Source organism: Lissotriton helveticus, chromosome 3_1 (assembly GCF_964261635.1).
Source record: "Lissotriton helveticus chromosome 3_1, aLisHel1.1, whole genome shotgun sequence".
Taxonomy (NCBI): Eukaryota; Metazoa; Chordata; class Amphibia; order Caudata; family Salamandridae; genus Lissotriton; species Lissotriton helveticus.
The window spans coordinates 1,103,802,051-1,103,821,824 of NC_136061.1; the positions used below are offsets into that span (position 1 = coordinate 1,103,802,051).

At 44.5% G+C, this 19,774-nt stretch overlaps 1 protein-coding gene across 2 annotated transcripts in view; it reads right to left on the reverse strand.

Moving 5' to 3' along the window:
* TANC1 (tetratricopeptide repeat, ankyrin repeat and coiled-coil containing 1) overlaps positions 1-19,774 on the reverse strand; it is a 770,747-nt gene that overhangs the window by 306,558 nt on the left and 444,415 nt on the right. For both annotated transcript variants that reach the window (XM_078681701.1, XM_078681700.1), the window contains exons 5-6: positions 17,117-17,247; positions 14,083-14,272 (exon numbers count right to left, since the gene is read on the reverse strand). In XM_078681701.1, coding sequence (XP_078537827.1) covers positions 14,083-14,272; positions 17,117-17,247 — 321 coding nt within the window. The remainder of the gene's footprint in view (positions 1-14,082; positions 14,273-17,116; positions 17,248-19,774) is intronic.

Here is a 19,774-nt window from a genome sequence, read left to right on the forward strand (position 1 = left end):
AGACATGAGTCCCTTGCTCACTGCACCATCAGGATTCAAGCAAGCCGGGCCGAAGACGGATGCAATGCTAGAAACCGGTCCCCGGAAGCTTGTTTCCTTTCCAGTGAAGAATTGGCTTGGTAGTTTGGTCTGCCCTGTTCCCATGATGCACTGGGCCAGGGACAGACTAATTTGCATATAGCCAGGTTCTGAACTGGGATGGTGCAGTGAGCTAAAAAACGGTGATGGATCAAGCCCTGATCTGTTGACTGGGTAGGAGTGTTCTGATTAACTCAGATACTCTGTCCATCACCACCCCCTTTTGAAACTACTTACTACTATAGCAGTAATGCTCTTCAGAGGTAGCACCTCTAAGTATAAACTACAAACAACAAGTACTTGTTGCATGAGGCTGAAAGGTGGGGCAGTCAAATGGAACAATACCATCAGTGCCCAACCGCTTACATCAAACACCTGCTACTGGCTGTGGCACTAATGGTGCATCCCTGGCCTAGAAAATGAAAATTCTGACATATCCGAAGGCTTTTATGCTCAAGTGACCTGCTATATGTACCTTTGGGTCAGTAACAAGAGGAACTTCTGGTGCAGTAGTGGAACTACTAGCTTCTTGCTAGCTCCGGACTCCGTATTCACAGGTTCATTAAACAGTAGTGTATCATGCCAGCCTACATAATGCCTTCCAACCACACAGGCTTCCTTCCGAAGACTCAAAAGTGCAGGGCACTCAATTTGTGCCTGGCAGAGCTGCTACTGTGTAGGACCTCCAGCAGCTATCAAACCCTGGAGCTTCAGCAGTGATCCAGACTCCAACACCTGGTCTGCGTTGGGTGTTCATTCCTTCTCTTGCTCTGGAGCAGATGAATGGACGCCAAGGTCTGTGCCTTCTAAGAGTTTGACCTCTCAACTATCCTTCTCTCGACCTTGCAAATCTGGGATGGTCCCAGTCTCTTCTAAAGACTTTACGTGCAGCCTTTGCAATGGTAGATCAGGGGATGTGGTGTAAGTGATGCAGGCTTCTGGTGCTGATATTAACTATGGGACATTCAAATCATTGCCCAAGAGACATCAAACGCCTTGCTTCACTCTAATCTCACCATAAACCCAACCTGAATTGCAAATGATTCTACATCAACTCAGGCAACTGAGTACTACATGTCGTCCCAAATTGCCACCTAGCCTGCGCCACTGGCATTTGGGAGAATCTCCTCAGGTTCGAGATATTCCTCTCAACCACAATCCGGTAAGATCAATATTCCTCAAGACATAAACCTTGCTCCCATTGTTACCTGCTTCCCACACAATCTCTGTAGAATTTGGATGGATATAGTTTGGTGCAGCTGGGTCCCTTTGCCAAATGTCCATTGCTATTAGGCTAAGAACCACAGGCTACTTTTGGGTCCTCTTACCCACAGTTGCTTGCTTTAATGTGTGCAGTTAAGGGTCTTTCAACTGACAGTCATTTTGTAGTCCCCTCCTTGTGACATGTTTAACAAGCAATTGCTTTGGGTTTCGAAGAACCTTCCTGTCCTGCCTCATACTTGTGTTCCTGGAACCAAATTACTCTTTTCCTATGTCCTCCTTTGAACCCTTGGAAATTGTCCTCCCTAATTCTCCAGATTTGAAACAGTCTTTTGAGAGCCGCTCTCTCCCTTTGGCTTACAACCATGCTCCTCCAAGTTTGTTTACCCTGTTCACCAACCATTTGTCAGCCAACACAAAGTTTTTCTGGATCCTTTTCATCAGCCAGATATTGCTTAAGAAGGGTCCAGAACTCCTCAGGTCACTCTGTGGAGACCATTAGCTGATTGGGGGCATGAAAATATTGAAGCCAAGTTTAAAACCATCCACTCACTTGATTTCTTTGAATCTCTGAAGGCACTGAGCTGGCCTCAGCCCAAAAGGTCACACTAGAGCTTCCTTTGTTCACTCATAGTTCACCTGTTCAGCTACAGGCATTCTCCTCATGACTGCCATACATTATAATAACAAGCAAGTTATTAAAGTGGCTGGCTGCTGACACACCATTCAAAGCCTGTGCCCTACTAGCAATCTCAATGCTCACAAAACATTTTTAAAAAAACCTTGGGCCTTACATAAACATGTGTACGAGCTCTACTGGAATCTTGGCAGATACCGCTCCAGAGCTGGAGGTAAAATCATCCTTCCCAAATGTAGCTGTGTCTGCTGCCATCCAGAGCTTCTCTTTCTCTAAGGCTATCATCTATGGCTCCAATTCTCACTTATTTTGAAATTTCATGGCTTGCGATTTCATTTTCTTGCCTTTCTGTTTCCCTTTACATCTTCCTCCGGGTACCTTCATCTCAGGATCATTCATTCTGTTACACTCACTTTCCGGTGTGTCTGGGAAAAATGTGCTAAGGGACTCGAAAACAGACACTACAGGACTCCTTCCCTATCATGGTACCCCTCCTCCGAGTCCATCACAGTTTTGTGCTATAAGGATCTCCCAATGCTCGTTTGTAGAAGCCCCCTACTCTCACTCTAAACAGTGATCCTTCAACTGAAATAAGGCCAGGTCTACTCCCACCAACTTTGTATCTGCCGCTGTATACAGGTGAAGCTGGTTTCAAGCTAAAAATATTGTTCTGTTCAAGATGACTGGAACTTGACGATCCTAACCCACTTGCCGACAAACCTTTGGGAGTCCACAAGGTAGAAAGGGGCTACTGGGTCCCAGACTGTGGTGGTTGAGGTAATTCGTCACTCATGTTTCATGCCTCAATGTTACCTGCATTTTTTGGCCTTGCAGATCAGATGTTACGGGATGGATGCGAACAGCAGTCCTGCTCTTGAACTGGAGAAGCAACAGCTGGGGGCCTTCCTCAGAACTTGAATGCTTGAAGATGTCAGCACAGTAGCTAACATAGTAGCGCTCGCCTTCAGCAGTAGTGGCCTCCTTAGGCCAGGTGCAGATGAGTAGCTGGCATGGCAGGTGCAACCTCCAGGCTAACAGTGATTATAAGGTTTTTTTCTGACGTTTAAGGTCTCCAGACTACTCAGGGCTCCTACCCTAGTGGTGATGAAGTATTCCAACTTCAATGTCGGGAGTACCAGTCTTTCAGTCTCATGCACGGTGCCCATCACGGACAATACTTGCCACTTTTAGAAGTCTTGGTGCGTTTCTTGGCAAGAACCGCTCAGGGAGACCAGGGACCCATCCAAACCTGGGCAGCTTTTAGCTTGCTCTTTAACAGCAGCTTGCTTTCTCTGGTCGTTTGCCACTTTGGAAATTCATTGGGCTTCCCTTCCTGGTCAGTCTCACTGGAACAAAACTGGGTGGTTTGAATCCACTTTTATACACATTTACCAGACATGGGATGTGTATCCTCAGCCTAAGGTTTCAGTGCTAGTATGGGTTGGCAGTCTTTCTAATGTCATGATGTGGCTGTTCCATAGACACAGCCTTTGTACAAGCTGATGGTTATCACAACAGGTAGCAATGATGTTGCTCTAAGCTGAGTATCGAAAACAACACCACCAGCCTCCCTGAAGCAGTAATTAGGGACAGGCCTATGAACACACCCTTTCTCAAAACATACTCACCTTCAACAACAGAAACTGCAGTTGTCCCACCCCTCTCCACTACTATCTTGCAAATGGCAGTGCACAGGAAACACTAATAAACAGCCCTTTGCTAACAAGGCCCGAAGAACAAATTACTTACCTTTGGTAACGCCTTAGCTGGATGAGATTCTATCGAGCCACAGATACCTTACCTTAGAATTATCCTCAGGCATCATACTGGATATGGAAATATTTTTGAGCCGTACCCTTGTGTGGCGGTAGGTGGCGTCGCTTTGCTTCGCGTGGCATCGTCTGCACCAGAAATGACATGTGCGATGGCTTTATAGGCGCCACCCCAGCGTGCGCAAGTCACTTTATGCGCCTTTACCAAGCCAGTAGCGCAAAGCCACAAAGAACACTGACCACTGGTCTGTAAAACTAAGGCCCCAAAAGGGGAAAGCCCTGTCCCTAGAAATTCATTCGCAGAGTGGGGAGGATCGGTAAGGAATCTGGCACTAGATGGTCCCTACCAGAGAAGGTATTACCAAAGGTAAGTAACTTGTCCATCTGATAGAGACCTATAGATGCAGATTCCTTATCTTCGAATAGATACCCAAGCAATACCTTCCCAGAGGTGGGTCTACGAAACAATTTCATACCAAAAAGTCCTACAGGACCAAACGAGCAAAGTGCCCTTCCAGACAGACCGATTGTACAGGCAGTAGTGCTAGGAGAACGTGTGCAGCGAGGCCCATATTGCTGCCTGGAAGATATAGAGGGCCAGAACTCTGTGCGCTGTTGCAGTGGTTGCAGCCTTTGGTCTGGTGGAATGAGCAAGCAAACCTTCTGGGGGTTGCTTATCGGCCATTGCAGAGCATAATTTACTGCAGAGCATGATTCATCGGGAGCAGGTCCGTTTCTGCACAGCCGTCCCTTTCTTGGCCCGACATATCCCACGAATAGTTGATCGTCCACCCGGAATAGTTTTGTGCGGTCAAGGTAGAATGACACCGCTCTTTTTGGGGAGTCTTTCCTCTTCCTTAGCAGGCAGGGGCGAAGCTAACAGGTAGGCAAATTGATCCAACTGGTGATCCACTAGGCATCATTGGCTGAGTTCATCCACCCTGGCATTCAGAGAACCCACCAAATTTTCAACCACCAGGGAAATGCCCTGACATTCCAGCCATGTCCCTAGACGCTTGGCCTCTTGACAGAGGGTTCACGATCCCACCCTGTTTGTTGCAGCACCACATGGTGGTGTTCATGAACACCTGCACTAGCCTTCCCTTGAAGGAGAGTGGAAAGGTTTTCAATGCCAGTCTGATTGCCTGAAGCTTCAGCAAGTTGCTGTGGAGTTCGGATTCCGCTAGAGACCAGAGGCCTCTGATCTCCATCCCTCCCAGATGACCGCCCCACCACAGAAGTGACACATCTGTCCCTACTGTTAGATCTAGTTGGGGAAGGGGGAGGGTCTGCTACTGACCCAATTGCAGTTTGTTGACCACCACTGCAGATCTTTTACAGTGCCCTTCGAGATCTCGACCATGTCAGAGAGATTTCCCTGATACTGCACCCACTAGAACTCCTGGTCCCACTGCAGTGTCCGCAAATGTCAGCGGGCAAATATCATAAGCCGGATGCATGACACCAAGGGGCCCAGTAGCCTCAGAGTCAGTCTCACCGAAACCCAAGATAGAGGCTGAAACATCAATACCATAGCCTGAATATCCCCTACTAGCCATTCAGGAGGATAAGCCTGAAATTGCAGTGTGCCCAGAACAGCTCCGATGAAAGGCAGCATCTGACAAGGGGTCAGGTGTGACTTCAGCACATTTATAGTGAAACCCAGCGAGTGCAGAAGGTCCACCGTAGTCTGGAGGTGGGAGATGACTGACCGGGGTTAACCGCCTTCAACAACGAGTCGTCGAGGTAAGAGAAGACTGGCACACCTGAGCTCCACAGATGAGCTGCAACTTCCACCATCGCTTTGATAAACACCCAAGGGGCGCAGGGAGTACGGTGAACTGAAAATGCTCATGACCTACTGTAAACCGCAGGTAACGCCTGTGAGCAGGCAAAATATGGAAATACGCCTCCTGCAAGTCCAACACTACCATCCAGTCTCCCAGGTCAAGAGCAGACAGGACTTGAGTGAGTGTGAGCATTTTGAATTTCTCCTTTTTCAGGAAGAAATTGAGGGCGCAGGTCTAGGATAGGATGAAGACCTCGTCCTTTTTGGGCACCAGAAAGTAGCAGGAATAGCAACCATGACCTACTTCTGCTGCTGGGACCCTATCTATGGCTGCCTTGGGCAAGAGATCCGCCACTTCCCAGCGGAGTAAAGAAAGATGGTCTATCGTCAGCCTATCTCAAGTGGGTGGAGGGGTGGTCATGAAGGGAAGGGAATAGCCTCTTCAGACAACCAGGAGAAACCAGCATTCGGATGTTATCAACCTCCACTGGTGCAGGTGATAGCATATCCTGCCCCCCACTGGTTGCCCATGATGATCGGTGGAAGGACTAAAGAGGTCTTGAGGCTGCAACTGCTAAGGGAATGGTGGACTGGCCCGACTTACACAGACCTACGGGGGTCTGTGGGTACCACATCCTCGGCCATGCAGGGGCCGGGATGTTTGTGTGTTGTGGTGGCTGGGCGGGTAGAAACGCAGTTGGAAACTCCTTCTGTGGTCACCAATGGAGAGAAAGGAGGACTGTGGGTTGTAAGGGGCCATGGAAAGGCTCAAGGATCTGGCCGTAGCTCTGATATTGTTTAAGCACTCCAGCACTGAGTCCACCTTTTCTACAAAGAAACGGGAGCCATCATTGGCATGTCCATAAGTAAAGCCTGGATATTCCCTGAAAAGCCATGCGCCCTTAGCCAGGCGTGGTGCCATAGGCCACCAACGAAGAAACAGTTCTGCCTAGCGAGTGGGTCATGTACCCCACATCGGATTGTGAACTTAGGTGCGTCCCTCCCTTCAGCCATAGCTTGGGAGAGTATGGCCCAGGCCTCCTCTGGAACCATAGGCCACACATGTGCAACCGAATCCCAGAGTGAATTGGACGAACGGCTCAAAAGGCACACGGTGTTCACCGACCGCAGTGACAGGCTGGTGGGGAAAAAAATGTCTTGCCTAAGGTGTCCAGCCTTTTGGATTCCCTATCCGGTGGGGTGGTAGGGAATGTGCCACGGTTTACTTGGGAGGTGTTGGCTTCGACCACTAAGCTCTAACCTGTGTAGGGTGTTAGGTGACGAAACCTGGGTCCCCTGGGGTGAGGCGATGGCGGCGGGCAAATGTCCTATTCTCAGGAGCCCCTGTTTAGGGCTCAGACCAGGCCCCAGTACGACATCGGTGAATGGCAACTGTCCTATTCACAGGAGTCCTTGTGTTATGGTCAGACCAGGCCCCAGCAGGACGTTGGTGAGGGCTTCAATAAATGGGAGAAGTGATTCTCGGGGGATGACTCCAGGCTGAAGCACCTTCGCAAGACATTATTTCTTGACTGCCACCAAGGGCAGGTTAAGGTCCAGGACCTCGGCGGCCCTTCTTACCACCATAGCAAATGAGGCTCCCTCCCGCTGTAGCCACGCAAGTATCTAGTGGAGGTTTAGAGTCCACTGGCTTCCTCCAGTTCCTCACAGGGACTGGCAATCATAAGGGTCCAGTGGCCCGTTCCAATTTTTCCCCGTTCCATCCCATAAGAATAAGTTTCAGTAGGCACCGTAATCAGAGCCAGGCAACGCCCATCCAGCTCTGTACCAGAGGGCACCGGGAGCATGGACAGCAGTGCTGGTACAAGGAAAAGTTGAGGTGTCTCGAGCGGTGCTGGTCTGGATCCATGGGGACAATTGGTGCCAAGGGCAAACTCCCTGGCGGAAGACAAGTAAGAGCCCTATCCAAACCTGTGATTCCGAAGGCGGTTCAGCTGGAACGGGTCACCCCAATAGAAGGTGCCTGGCCTCATAAAATTCACAGAAGTGGGCGGGGTTCGCTCTGGCTCCCGGAAAGTCAGGAAGGCACGGAGATGGCCCAGGCGAAGATCGATTGCTCTGTAACTGATCCCAGGACCTTCCTATCAACCGGATCGAGACTGATGCAGCGTCGCGCGGCAAGGAGCTTGAGGGATCGCTCCCTCAAGTGCTTGGTGTGCATGCTGCGACAATCGACACAGGTCTGGGCGTTGTGGTCACTTTCAACACACCAGAGACAGACAAAGTACAGGTCCGTCACCAACATTTGCCAGTGACAGGAGCTCCAGGGCTTGAATCCAGCCTTCCTCTTAGACATCCCAGCCACACCAGGAGACAATGTCACAAAATCCTCAACAAAAGGGTCTAAATAAATATTCCAGTCAAAAAAGGACTAGCTGTATTCTCTACGGATCTGCACTTGCTGGCACGGAAGGAAATGAACTGACGTCACCGTCCTGGGGTGGCGCCTATATGAGCACCACGCATGTCCCTTCTGGTGTGGACGACGCCACACGGAGCCAAACGGCACCACCTACCAGCGCGCAGGTATACCAATCCAATCTGACTCAAAGCATCCCTCACTGGCCGTAGGGTTCAATGTTAAACTTCTCAGTTGTGTCTGGAGCAAGGGAACTATAATAGCTTTTGGGGCTGGTTCCCTGGTTCAGAAGGGCACAGATAATTCTGGCTTTCTTTGGGGGTGGATTTCCTACTTTTAAGTGTACAATAATTACATACCCGTAACTAATATGTTTTTTCTTAAACGAACTGGATGGGCATTACAGTTAATACACGTGGTCTATTGTGCTATATAGTTCCTGAGTTTCTAACAGCACACCACCTACTTGAGTAAGCTTTGAGTCCCCTAAGAGTACACTAAGAATCAACTATTTAAAGGGAGTACTTGGTAATTCAGTTGCAGTGCAAGAGCATAGTGGTCCCTGGACACCAATGGTACACAACAACCCTAAAAATGGTTGCATCATAACATGTCACTGCCCTGGCATCCCAAGAAAATGTCTTACAGAACATATCGGGCAAAATAAAACACAAAACTGAGGTGCTGTGTCTGAACTTTCTGACCGGTTTATCACTTGTCTGTCTTTCTCTACAATGGTCCTGGACAAGTTTAAGTGAGTGGACTCTATCAGGGTCTGTCTCATAAAGGGCAATACATATTTGTGGTCCGTGATCAGGATTTTAGAGTACAAGATTGTAGTGTCTTCCTTAATATATTCCTTATAATACAGCTACACAGTCGAGTAAGATATTTCAGCACTAATCTAAAAGAAGGAACAAATATAACAAAAGTGGGTTGGATCTGCATTCATAATTTAATGTAAATTAACATACTTTGCTTGGTGGGATAGACGCAAGTCTTGAGGAATTTTGTTCTCAGTTTAAAGGGCCACTTCTAGCATACTGGGACTGGAAAAAAGAACGTAACCTTAGCAAACAGAGAAATTAATAATGTTACCTATAATGTGAAGTTGTTACTCTTATTATGTATCCGACTATCAGCTGTGTGGGCACCTGTACATGCATTGGGATTTAACTTGAAACACTTTCTAAAGTTGTTCATTTAGTTTCCATCATTTAAAAGGAAGTCAATCTAGTGTTTTGTTTAAGGGCTGAGTTCAAGAATTATGGGAAACAGTTGACCGCCGAAAAGTAAAGGAGTCAATAGCTCCTGTGTTCCGCTAGGTAACATGTTAGAGAACGTTTGTGGAGCTAGGCATCCTATTGCAGGATGCTTGTGCTGCCAGGAGTGTTTGTAACCACTAAGCTGACATGACCATGTGGTTCATGAAGTAATCTGCCCGTAAACTAAATATCTTCTCCAGGTAGCACCCTAGATTTCCCCAATTAGGTGAAACCTCTTGAATGGAATAAGGAGGATTTGATATAATTTACTGATAATGGCGGACTGTTTAAAGTTCTAACGATCAAAGCCAGACAAGACTCTTCCTCTTTGATGCTATTCTGATAGGAAAATCATTTCAGCAGAGAACAGTTGGCTTTCTGCTCCCATATAAAGGCCACCACCAGGATTTTAGTAAAAGTCAGGATGCTGCACTGAAACCAAAAAGCGGTAGTGGTAGTGTTGGTATACCATTGCTAAATGGAGTCAAATCCTGTAGTCTTTTGGACAAGAAGATGAAAGTAGGGATCCTGCAGCTCCATCAAACATTTTTGTCAATCACCAGGGACATCTGTATGGACCTGATTAAAAGCCAACACCTTGGACTTCTAAAGGGGCAGGAATCAATTCAAATCACAGAGTCTAAAAACTCATCAATTTTTCCATAGAATGAAACAGTATGCCTACTCTCTGGTGGCAGGACTAGCCCTAATGCTCCCAAAAGAACTACAACATCAAAGATCTAAATTGTCCAGAAAAGCGGTGAGGTCACTCATGGGTGTGATAGGCCTCTGGATTTAGGGTGATCTACCATCAAAAAGGGTGTGGCAGGATATCCAGAAAGGTGGAGCCCAGAGTCTCAGCTGCTTTTGTTTACCTCTTGTGCTTTGGGCATCGGCATATTGGTATGATTATGTTTGGGTTTTTATAAAGCGCATGACTACCAAACCAGGACTTCCCAGCACTACTGCAGTATCATTTACACACTCATGATGCCTTAGAAAACCCAGGTTTTGAGTTACTTCGTAAAGATAACTTAGTTAGGACTAGGATGAAGCTGAAGTGGTAAAGAGTGCCAGCATTTGAAAGTCAAGTATTTAAAAGACTGCCCTCCCGCTCTTTTGGTCCTTGTAAGAATCACCAGATTACAGCTGGTCGATCTAACTGCTCTATCGGGAACATAAGGCTGGGTCTTGTGTTTAATAAATACAGGACTGGTGTCTGAAAAGTCCCTCAATGCAAGGCATTAGGCTTTGAATTTAATTTGCTTCTCCACAGGAAGCCAGTGAAGGAGGAGGCAGCTGGAAGAACACAGATTGGTACATGGGTGAATGCAATAGCAACTGTGCTGGGGTGTTTTGGGTAGTCTGTAGTAGTTAGATAGAGGAATGAGTGGCACCCACATATATAGTGCATAGAGGAGAAGATGACAAGAGTATTCACGAGATTCATCTTCCTGTCAAGACCAGGATTGCAAAAGAGGACCCCTAGGGGGAGCAGGGCTCAACTTCCTAGTGCAAGGCCCCAGAGTACTGGAGCGGACTTAAGATTGCATGTGCTGACCCATGCTCAGGGAGGTAGATTTATTAGATTTCTCAGTGTGATAGGCCTGAAGCGGTGCGCCAAATCAGAGACATGCTCAATGTGGCAGTGCTGTTTAGGCTCAAAATTTTCAAAATAGTTGTTCATGAGAGCTACGGCCCAGATGAGAAGTTGATGGGAACGTGTAGTACATGTGTTACTTAAGTTATTGTTCTAGTTCTTCACAGAATGTCATCTGCATGCTATGATTTCTCTACAATGTCCACTTACCCTAGTTCCATGTTTGTTTTAACTGTGCGTTCTGTTCTAAGGCAGTTGCTTGTTAGCTCCTGCCTGGAAGAGTCCGCTCTTGTCTCTCCTCCTGCGCTTACAATAAAGGACTCTGAACTTACCTGCCGTCTCTATGCTCTGTCTTCTACTACAGAACTTAACAAGACAATGGAGTGAAAAACACTCCAGCGCGGTGTGCTAGTGTTTTATGGGCATTCCAGGTAACACGTGCCACTCTCTAATACTTCCATATGCACTTAATTTGTCTCTGGTTTAAATAAAAAATATATGTGCTACAGCATGAAAAAGAGCTTAAAATGAAATATGTTTATAAATATTTATTACGTAATGCTACCCTGCTGTCTGTATAGCACACTTATGACATTGTTCTGGTGTGACCCCTTCATCAGGAAGCACTACAATATTGTGCTAGCAAAAGCTAGGCACGTCTTTTATGGGTGCTGTGACACAAATCTCACCCAGGGCAGAATGTTTCCCTGTCTGCACTAACAGGGTTCCTTTTAGACAATGCTAGGCTCATTTGGTATGCTACTATTTCACATATCTTTAATTTTATTTCAGAAGCTAGACTCTTATTTCTAGCACCTGGAGCCAATTCACTTAACTTGATGTTGACTTTTCCTGCTAGCCCCGTGACGGAATGGTGGGGCACTGGCGGGGTAGACAGGCTGGTCTGCAGGTTGTATCTTGGGGATTTAGCGTCAGATGTCTGAAGCATTTTTACAATAGAAAACGCTCCGATTTGAAGTTCACAATTCGAAAAATGCCTTTTCAAATGCACAACTCCAGTTTTAGGATGGCTTCCGACCCCTTACTGAACAGCTACTTGGAAGCGGTGTGTTGTGTGCATCTCATCCATATACTGATTTATTATACAAAGTATCAATGTTCTGCAACTGTAATCCAGTTGCAAAACATTGAAAAGTTACTAACTCACAAATTGGAGTAGTAAACTATTCGCAAATAATTTTTAAAAAGTTTATTGGGGTGCAGTGGTCCAGGCGACCACTGCCAACTCTCAAACAAACTATTACTAAAAACATTTTTTTTAAAGGCAGCAGTTTCCTTTTTTTTTTAATGCTTATTGAAAAACAGACAAGATGGCCTGCTGACATAGCCGTTCGGCATCCCTGTGATAGCTATCAATTGGAATAAATCACAATTTGTGACATACTTCATGAATATTCACCTGGTAAGTCACATTACAATCCACTCTGATTCGGATTTTTACAAATGACCAATTAGTAGGTAGGTAGGTCGGCTCATAAAGTTCTTTACTGGTCACAAAAAATACTGACTGCAAATTGCGAACAGCTTTTCGTACATATGGCACTTGGTCCCTTTTGCTCAGAAGATGTAAAGTTTTGCTATATTTCTTTTATGTTGGAGGCACCACAGTATTGAATTCGACATCTGCACCTCTTGATTAGGTGCCTATGGTGAACTCAATCAACTTCAAATCTATACTTAAATGCACCGCCAAACTAAACGAAGGAAACACAAGTTTTCGGTCCATCTGCCTCACTGCAATATACATGACTCGAGAATGTATAAGACAAATGGCCCAGGTTTGCTCTGCGTACATATATTCTGTGGGCTGTGCTGATTCACGTACTCTAAAGTTTCTAGGTTTCCCCAATAGTCATGAAATACTGACGACCTTACCGCAACCGAAATACTTGGCAAGAATCGGCTTATCATAGCCGTTGACCTCAGTACTTTTTGATGTACTCAGAATCCTTTTTTGAATTGTATGTTTGACTTTTGAGAAATTATCTTAAATTAATTGATTCCTGTACTCGGGGCTCTGAGGCACATCTGAATAAAAACAACGCAATAGCAAAGTTTGAAAAACATCTGGAATGTAAAAATCCTGACAATGAACAGTTTAAACTATTAGTAAGTTATGCAAATATATTTATTATATTTATATTCCATCACTCCATAGGGCAACGTAATTAATGACGTCCGGTCTAAGCCTATAGGTATGGTTTTGGCAGCTAACCTTTTGGTTTTGCCAATGCTTCTTTTTTTTAATGAAGGGACACACTGTATGAAAACTGCCATTTTCGTAAAGCAAAAATGTATACGAATTTTCAATGTAAAAACGCACATTACAGCTTTAGTCCTTGGCACTGAAGGGGCTACTTCCGGTGTGGATGTGCATGTTGTACAAGAGCAGAATGCTGTCACTCACAATCAGTTAAACGATGGATGAGGTTGAATCCACCCCGAACCCCATGCTGTACACCGAGGGTGGTGGAAGCAGAATATCTCTATCTGCAGTGGACCACTGGATAAAGAGGGCTGACTGAAAGCCCCTGTAAGTAAGTAGATAGGTATAGTATATATGTATATTTTATGGGCTTGGATAACACCAGCCCTAAAAAACACAAGACACTCAGTCTATCTGCATGAAGTAGAGTAATAATGAGAATCAAGCCAGGATCTGAGGGAAAGGAAAGATGGTACTCACGATAAGGCGGTCAAACAGTATGGACAACTGACGTCACATACAAGGTGCAAGCATTTGAGTAAATGAGGTGTTAGTATGATTGGACGCAGAACAGCGCACTGACCCCACTCTGCGCACTGTAGGTTTACAGTGGGATAACCTACACTATAGTAACCTCTGCACTCATCTTCCCAACTTCATCCCTCAGTTATGGTGAGCGTCCTGGGGAACTGTTAAGTGTGCAGTGAATTATTCATGAGCAACCTACTGCTGCACTAACAGCTGCTCTGAACAGCGTACCTGTGTGAAAAAATTAGCATAAAAAACACCTGCAAACACAAAAGCCATCCTGCATCTCTGGCTGCTGCCCCGGGGTCCTCTGGGAGTTGAAACACATTCTATTTATACAGCATGTCCTCAGCTCAGAAGCAAAACAGAGCCTTAATGAATTCACAGCCTAATCAACTTGACAAAGACCTACTTGCGAAATGTTAAACCTCACCCACTTTCAGCGTTAGCTAGACGTGACACGTCTGTGTGCACAAACTAAAAGTTCCCAGTGAATTCAAGGGATGTGAAAAAATATGCATTTTCCAGGTAAAGGTGTTGAGGGGTTCAGTCGGTGCAGGGCAGTGCCAAGTGTTCCGTGCTTACCTATGATGCCACTGTCCTGGCTCTCCAGAGTGGAGCTGGGGCTGCTCAGGGTCCCGCAGGGGCTGCCCTTGCTCGTCGCCGTCTTGCTGATGCAACTGTTCAGAGTGGAGCAGGGGCTGTCTGTGCTCGGCGACGCGGTGCTGCTCGTGAGCGTGGAGCACGGGCTTATACCGTGGCCGGCTGCTGTGCACTGCGAAGAGCATCGAAAACAGAGACGGCCATTACACAGAGGCCTACTGCTAACAAACAGACAACCTGCAATTAAGGAAAGAGCACTGGCAAAGGGAACAAGGCTTGCTTTGGCTGCTAGCCTTTTGGCTTTGTCAATGCTTGTTTTGTCATGGATTTTGTAAAACTTTATTGCTTGGGGAGCTGCTGGGCCCCCACTAATATAACAGAAAGCATTGGCTACAAGCAAACATATATTTAGTCTCAAAAAGCTCATGCTTTCAATAGTAATCACTGGAGGGAACTACTGTGTGTTGAATGTGCTCCTATTGAAATAGCAGAATGCTGTTACTCACAGGGGGAAGTTAGCCAATGGCTGAAAAGGCTGGCCCTGTACCATATGCTGTAGTGAGACACAAAAAATAGACCAGCGGCCGAAGAGAGCTGATCTGAAAGCGTGCGCATACTGACACAATTTTAGTATTCTCAAAAGGGCTTGACTAACCTCAGACGTAAAAGTCAGCCTTACTATACTATGTGGAGGGGTGAGGGACACACGGCTTGTAAGATGCAGGTAGATACTTTTGGACAGCACTCTAAATTTATCTCCAAAAGGGATACGTGCCTTCTTCTCTCCATCACATCTGCTCTGAAATCCTGGACAACACAACCCACCTTTATCAGCTCAGAGAGCACTGACTGACTTGTTCTTACATGCATGCGAGTGTAAAGGAAATAACATTTCGCCAAAAACAATGAAATGTTCCATCTGATAAGACGTCCGCACTCCCATTTAAATTCCGTTTGTTGAAGCAAGAAACTCGCATAATTGGAACATGTGGTTCTGCTATCAGTATTAAGAAGCTATTTTTGTGCCAAGAAACCATAAACGTGAATCTTGTCAATATAAGACTAATACTTCTAAAGAGGAGCTTTTTTTCACAAAAAAACCTGCTTCTACTGATCCTCACTTTCTGGGAAAAATGCACTCAGTGAGCATTTAGTAAGCTGCAGTCATTATATGAGAATTCAGGAGAAAAAATGCACGATACAGAGAAACATTGTTAAGCGAGATAATCATCTATTGGACTGAAAGTTTGAGGGGCGGTCAGGTAGCACAAAATAATGGATATGTTATTGCAATTCCAGTCTGAAAAATGTTTGGGTGGACATCCGATCAATTTCCTGTTACTGAGCAAAACAAGCAGAGATGCTTCCGCTAACAGACCAGACAAGTACTTTTTGATGTGGGATGAAATAGGAAGCAGTGGGAATTACAGGTATTTGTGCCATTTGTGGACAGGAAGGTTGGGATTAGTTCAAAGAGCTGGGCCTGTGTATGTGTTTTCAGGGTATAACTTGTAAACATCGGTCTTACAACTGAAAGATTCAATATTGGGGAGGCCGCATGACGATCAGTAGGGGAAACGCGCGCGCAGAAGCATTCCCATGTTAGGACTGATGTTTGGGATCCAGTATGACTTACATAATATGTCACAAAGCAAACACAATATTTAGCAACACCCGGATCTTGGATTTCAGAGCAGATAATTTTCTTATGTAGGAAATTACTTAACGTCTTGTATAAAAAACAAATTTAAAAAGTGGTGCGGCATATTCATCCTCGTGAATATCATCTAAGCTTTAGAAAGGCTTTAAAATTCTATTTGTTTCTTATTTTTCCTAGGTTGTACTATACGCAAGTTATTTCCTCCCTGTGAGTTTCCTACCTCCTAGTCTTTCTACTACCATGAAGCCTTCTTGGTAAAACTATACTCCACAAATAAACAAACATGTCCAACGCAATTGGGGGTGGGGGTGGGTGGAAAGGTCTCCACAACAATAGTAATGGGCCAATGGAGATGCACCCACTCCCCTACAGCACGGCATCCTCGCTGGGGGCAGAGATAGTCCAGTCTGACTACTCTCTGCTACCACCTCATGGAACACTCACAGACTTTCTCACCCACAGAGTACAAACCAATTCCTGGTATTGGTGGGTTTTGACTACTGGATGCATCTCCCTGACACCTACTTAGCCTTCTACTTCACTGAATTCTGCACAATTCCTACCTACTTCTTTCAAGGCCTTAAAAAATCCCTGTAAGCACTGAAATGCCCGCCACACATGCCTAGGATCTCTGCTCTAAACAAAATTACAGTTTTTCTGAAACAAAGCCCAAAAAAGCCAGCACGTCATCGCCACTCTGCTAGCCTGCCTTCTACAGTCCCCATACGTCAACCTAAAACCCTCACCATCTGTGGACTATGTTGCCCTACTGCTTTAACCTCCCTATTCCCATTGCTCATTCTGAAAGGCCCTCAAAACCGTTCTGTTCACCGACCCAGGACCCATTGATAGTCCTCAAGAAAGAAGACAGTAGTTTGGCAGAGACACATGGGGACAAGCAGACTTGAAGATCAAAAAGCAAAATCATCACAACCAGGCTTACCACAACTCAGTTCAAGGTAGATCAACAAGATGCAGCATATGTGGGCCATTTAAATGCATCTTGACTATCAATTTCAAAGCACGTCTAAGCATGATTATTAGCAATTTTTTAAACTCCTGCCCCACAGTTCACTGTGAATTCAAGAAGATGGGTTTATTGTAAAGTAGACTGCAGTTTCAACAAGTGAAATTAATGTTTATTTTGCACCACTGTCTTCTAATTAAATATTCAGATTTCATCATTTTTAAAAACTAATGATTAGCCACAGGTGAGGCTTTTTGAATCTGAATGCAAGCATACACTATATTGTGATAAATAATGAATGTCAAGATTGGTAGTTCTGGGAAAATGCTCAAGCCCAAGAGATGCATTAGAAACCGTACAACCTTTCTTATAGCAAGCATACATCATACCATGGTTTCATTTTTGACATCCAAAGACATGTGTGCAGAACTTGAAATCCCTTCACCAAGGAGAAACCCCAGTCGCGTCATCAATTCTTGAGCTGCAGGCGAACAGCTTGATTCTTTACTGCCCTTTGCTTCTGTACAACACAAACAAAATTGAAATATTATAATCTTCAAACATTGCAAAGTAACATGTCAACAATTTTGAGTAGCTATCAGAAAAGAGTGCGTGCCAAGAACTGTCAGTAGTCTATCATCCTCATTTAGTATTACAGTGTTTTTTTTCATATTATGATATGGCCTGTACATACAGAAACAAATGTTATAAACACCCAAATATGTTAGTAGGAGTCATGCTTAATGAAAAATGCAGAAAGTATTTTTCTCAGCCCACTTAAGCCATTGCCTTTTCTGTACTTGTTCCTAGTTTTCCACTGCTTAGACAGGTGATCCCAAATTATTTCAGGGATCTTTACATAGTCGCACAGAGTTCAGGTTAAGGGTATGGTGATGGGACAAAGTAGTTCTTGCAGCTGTTACTAGACTTGATGAAAAAGTGCTATCTCCATTTCTTCATGCTTCTCCATCACCGCTATCCTCTTTGCCCCCCCATTAAGCCCTGATTGTTATGCAGCTGGGTAAGGTTGTGTTACAAGTGGCTTCCTCACAACGCCTCATACGTTTTCCATATAGTTTTATTGATAACGTAAGCGATACAGAACAGAGCCCGTCAATCAGCTTCCAACACTTTCCTGGTCCGCTGGATGGCAAATAACTGCAGGCATCCTAACCTTACAAACATTCTATCTTCCCTCCTCTTTCGTGACACACTTGTGCCACTATACAGTACATAATATGAAATAAATGAATACAATTAGAAGTGATGCTCAATACAATTACAAACAAATACCACCCATATAACATCTTCTTCTTATAAAACAAAAACAAAAAAATATATAATTATTGTACATCTATATCAAGTGTGAAAATCCTGTAAATAAGCAGGTTTCTTAGAAATAGTTTCCATCCTGGTTGTAACCTCCTCCACACCTCTTGCAACCCCACCATATTCCGGTTTACCACAGGAATTCACATGACTCAACACCTTTTGCCATTGACAAAACATCACAATCTTTCTCAGAAAGACCACAACTACAGGTTTCTGTGTCCTTTTGTTCACCATCAAGCAATCTATCTGACAATGCCGAATACATTTGTATGTCATTAGAACTTTCCAATGTATTTTTTAAAATCTGTTTTTGGAATTCTTTCAATGAAACCAAATTCCTAATAAACCACCATCTCCGATTGGCCAGCTGTTTTGAGCAATTTTTCACTTGAATGACTTTATGTGGTCCACGAAAATGAAATTCACTCTTCCTGCCTTTGAAAACTCATGTTTAAACATAAGCCACATACCAACACTCAAATTGTTATTAAACAATCTTCTATTATCATCATGCCAAGCCTTCATCTTCTGTTGAGACTCTTCCACTCTAGATTTCACAACATCATAATCCACATAATCCTCTGGTAACACACTGGTTTTGCTTTTCAACCACTCAGGAATACGTTTGGAATGAGGACATCTTATTATCACAAAAGGAGAAACTCCCATTAAAGAATGTGGTGTGTTGTGATACTCCCACATGATCTACCTGACAAATTCTACAACATCCATACCACAAGTTGAAGCAATTTGTACTTCCTCCTTCAACAACCTGTATGCTCTTTCCACAGCTCCATTGGATTGGAGACTATATAATGACACAGTGTAAGGCCGAATATCCTTCTTCAGAAACAGCTCCATTTTTTTCCAGACATTAACTGTACCCCATTATCTGTAAACAATTCCGAAAGTGCACCTTCCACAGCGAACATATTAGCCAAAAAATGAATTGCCATTTGAGTAGTAGTCATGCAGTCCACAGAATCATAATAAACCCATTTACTGAAATAGTGTACTAAAATGATCAAATACTTGTGATGCAATGGCAGAGAAACCATGGGTCCTGTAAAATCGAACAAAAGTTTTACCACGGTGCATCAGGCAATTCCAATGTTTATTAGACAAGAAACACTGATCACACCTGTCAACAAATTACTCCACACAAGTATTCATCCTTGGCCACCAGAATGTGCATCTCAAAATCATCTAGGCTGAAGTAGAACCCAAATGACCTGATTGAGCCAAAGATACAATAGTATTGCGTAAATTAGGTCACTCCTCTGTAAAAGATTGTTTTCAACTGTTAATTCATGAGCAATTTTGAAAAAGCTTTTCAATTCACCCTGTACATTTTTAATACTAGTCTAACTCTTCTCCACAAACTCGCACACCCTTTTTAACATCATATCCACTTCAGACGCCTTGTACCATTCAGTTTCATCTATTCTTCCCGACGTTTTGAAATATCTACACCTGCTACAATACATTCCTTATTGAACATGTCCAACTCATCAGTATCCATTTCAACAGGCAGGTGTGACATACAATAAACTTGACAATTAGCAGATCCAGCAATATACCATACATTAAAATTGTATTTTTGCAACTTTAATAACATTCTAACGAGTCTAGAAGATGCTCCAGGCATACCTTGTGTTTGTGAAAGGCGAATAAGAAAGGCTTGTGATACGTACTCAAAATAACATGTGCTCCCC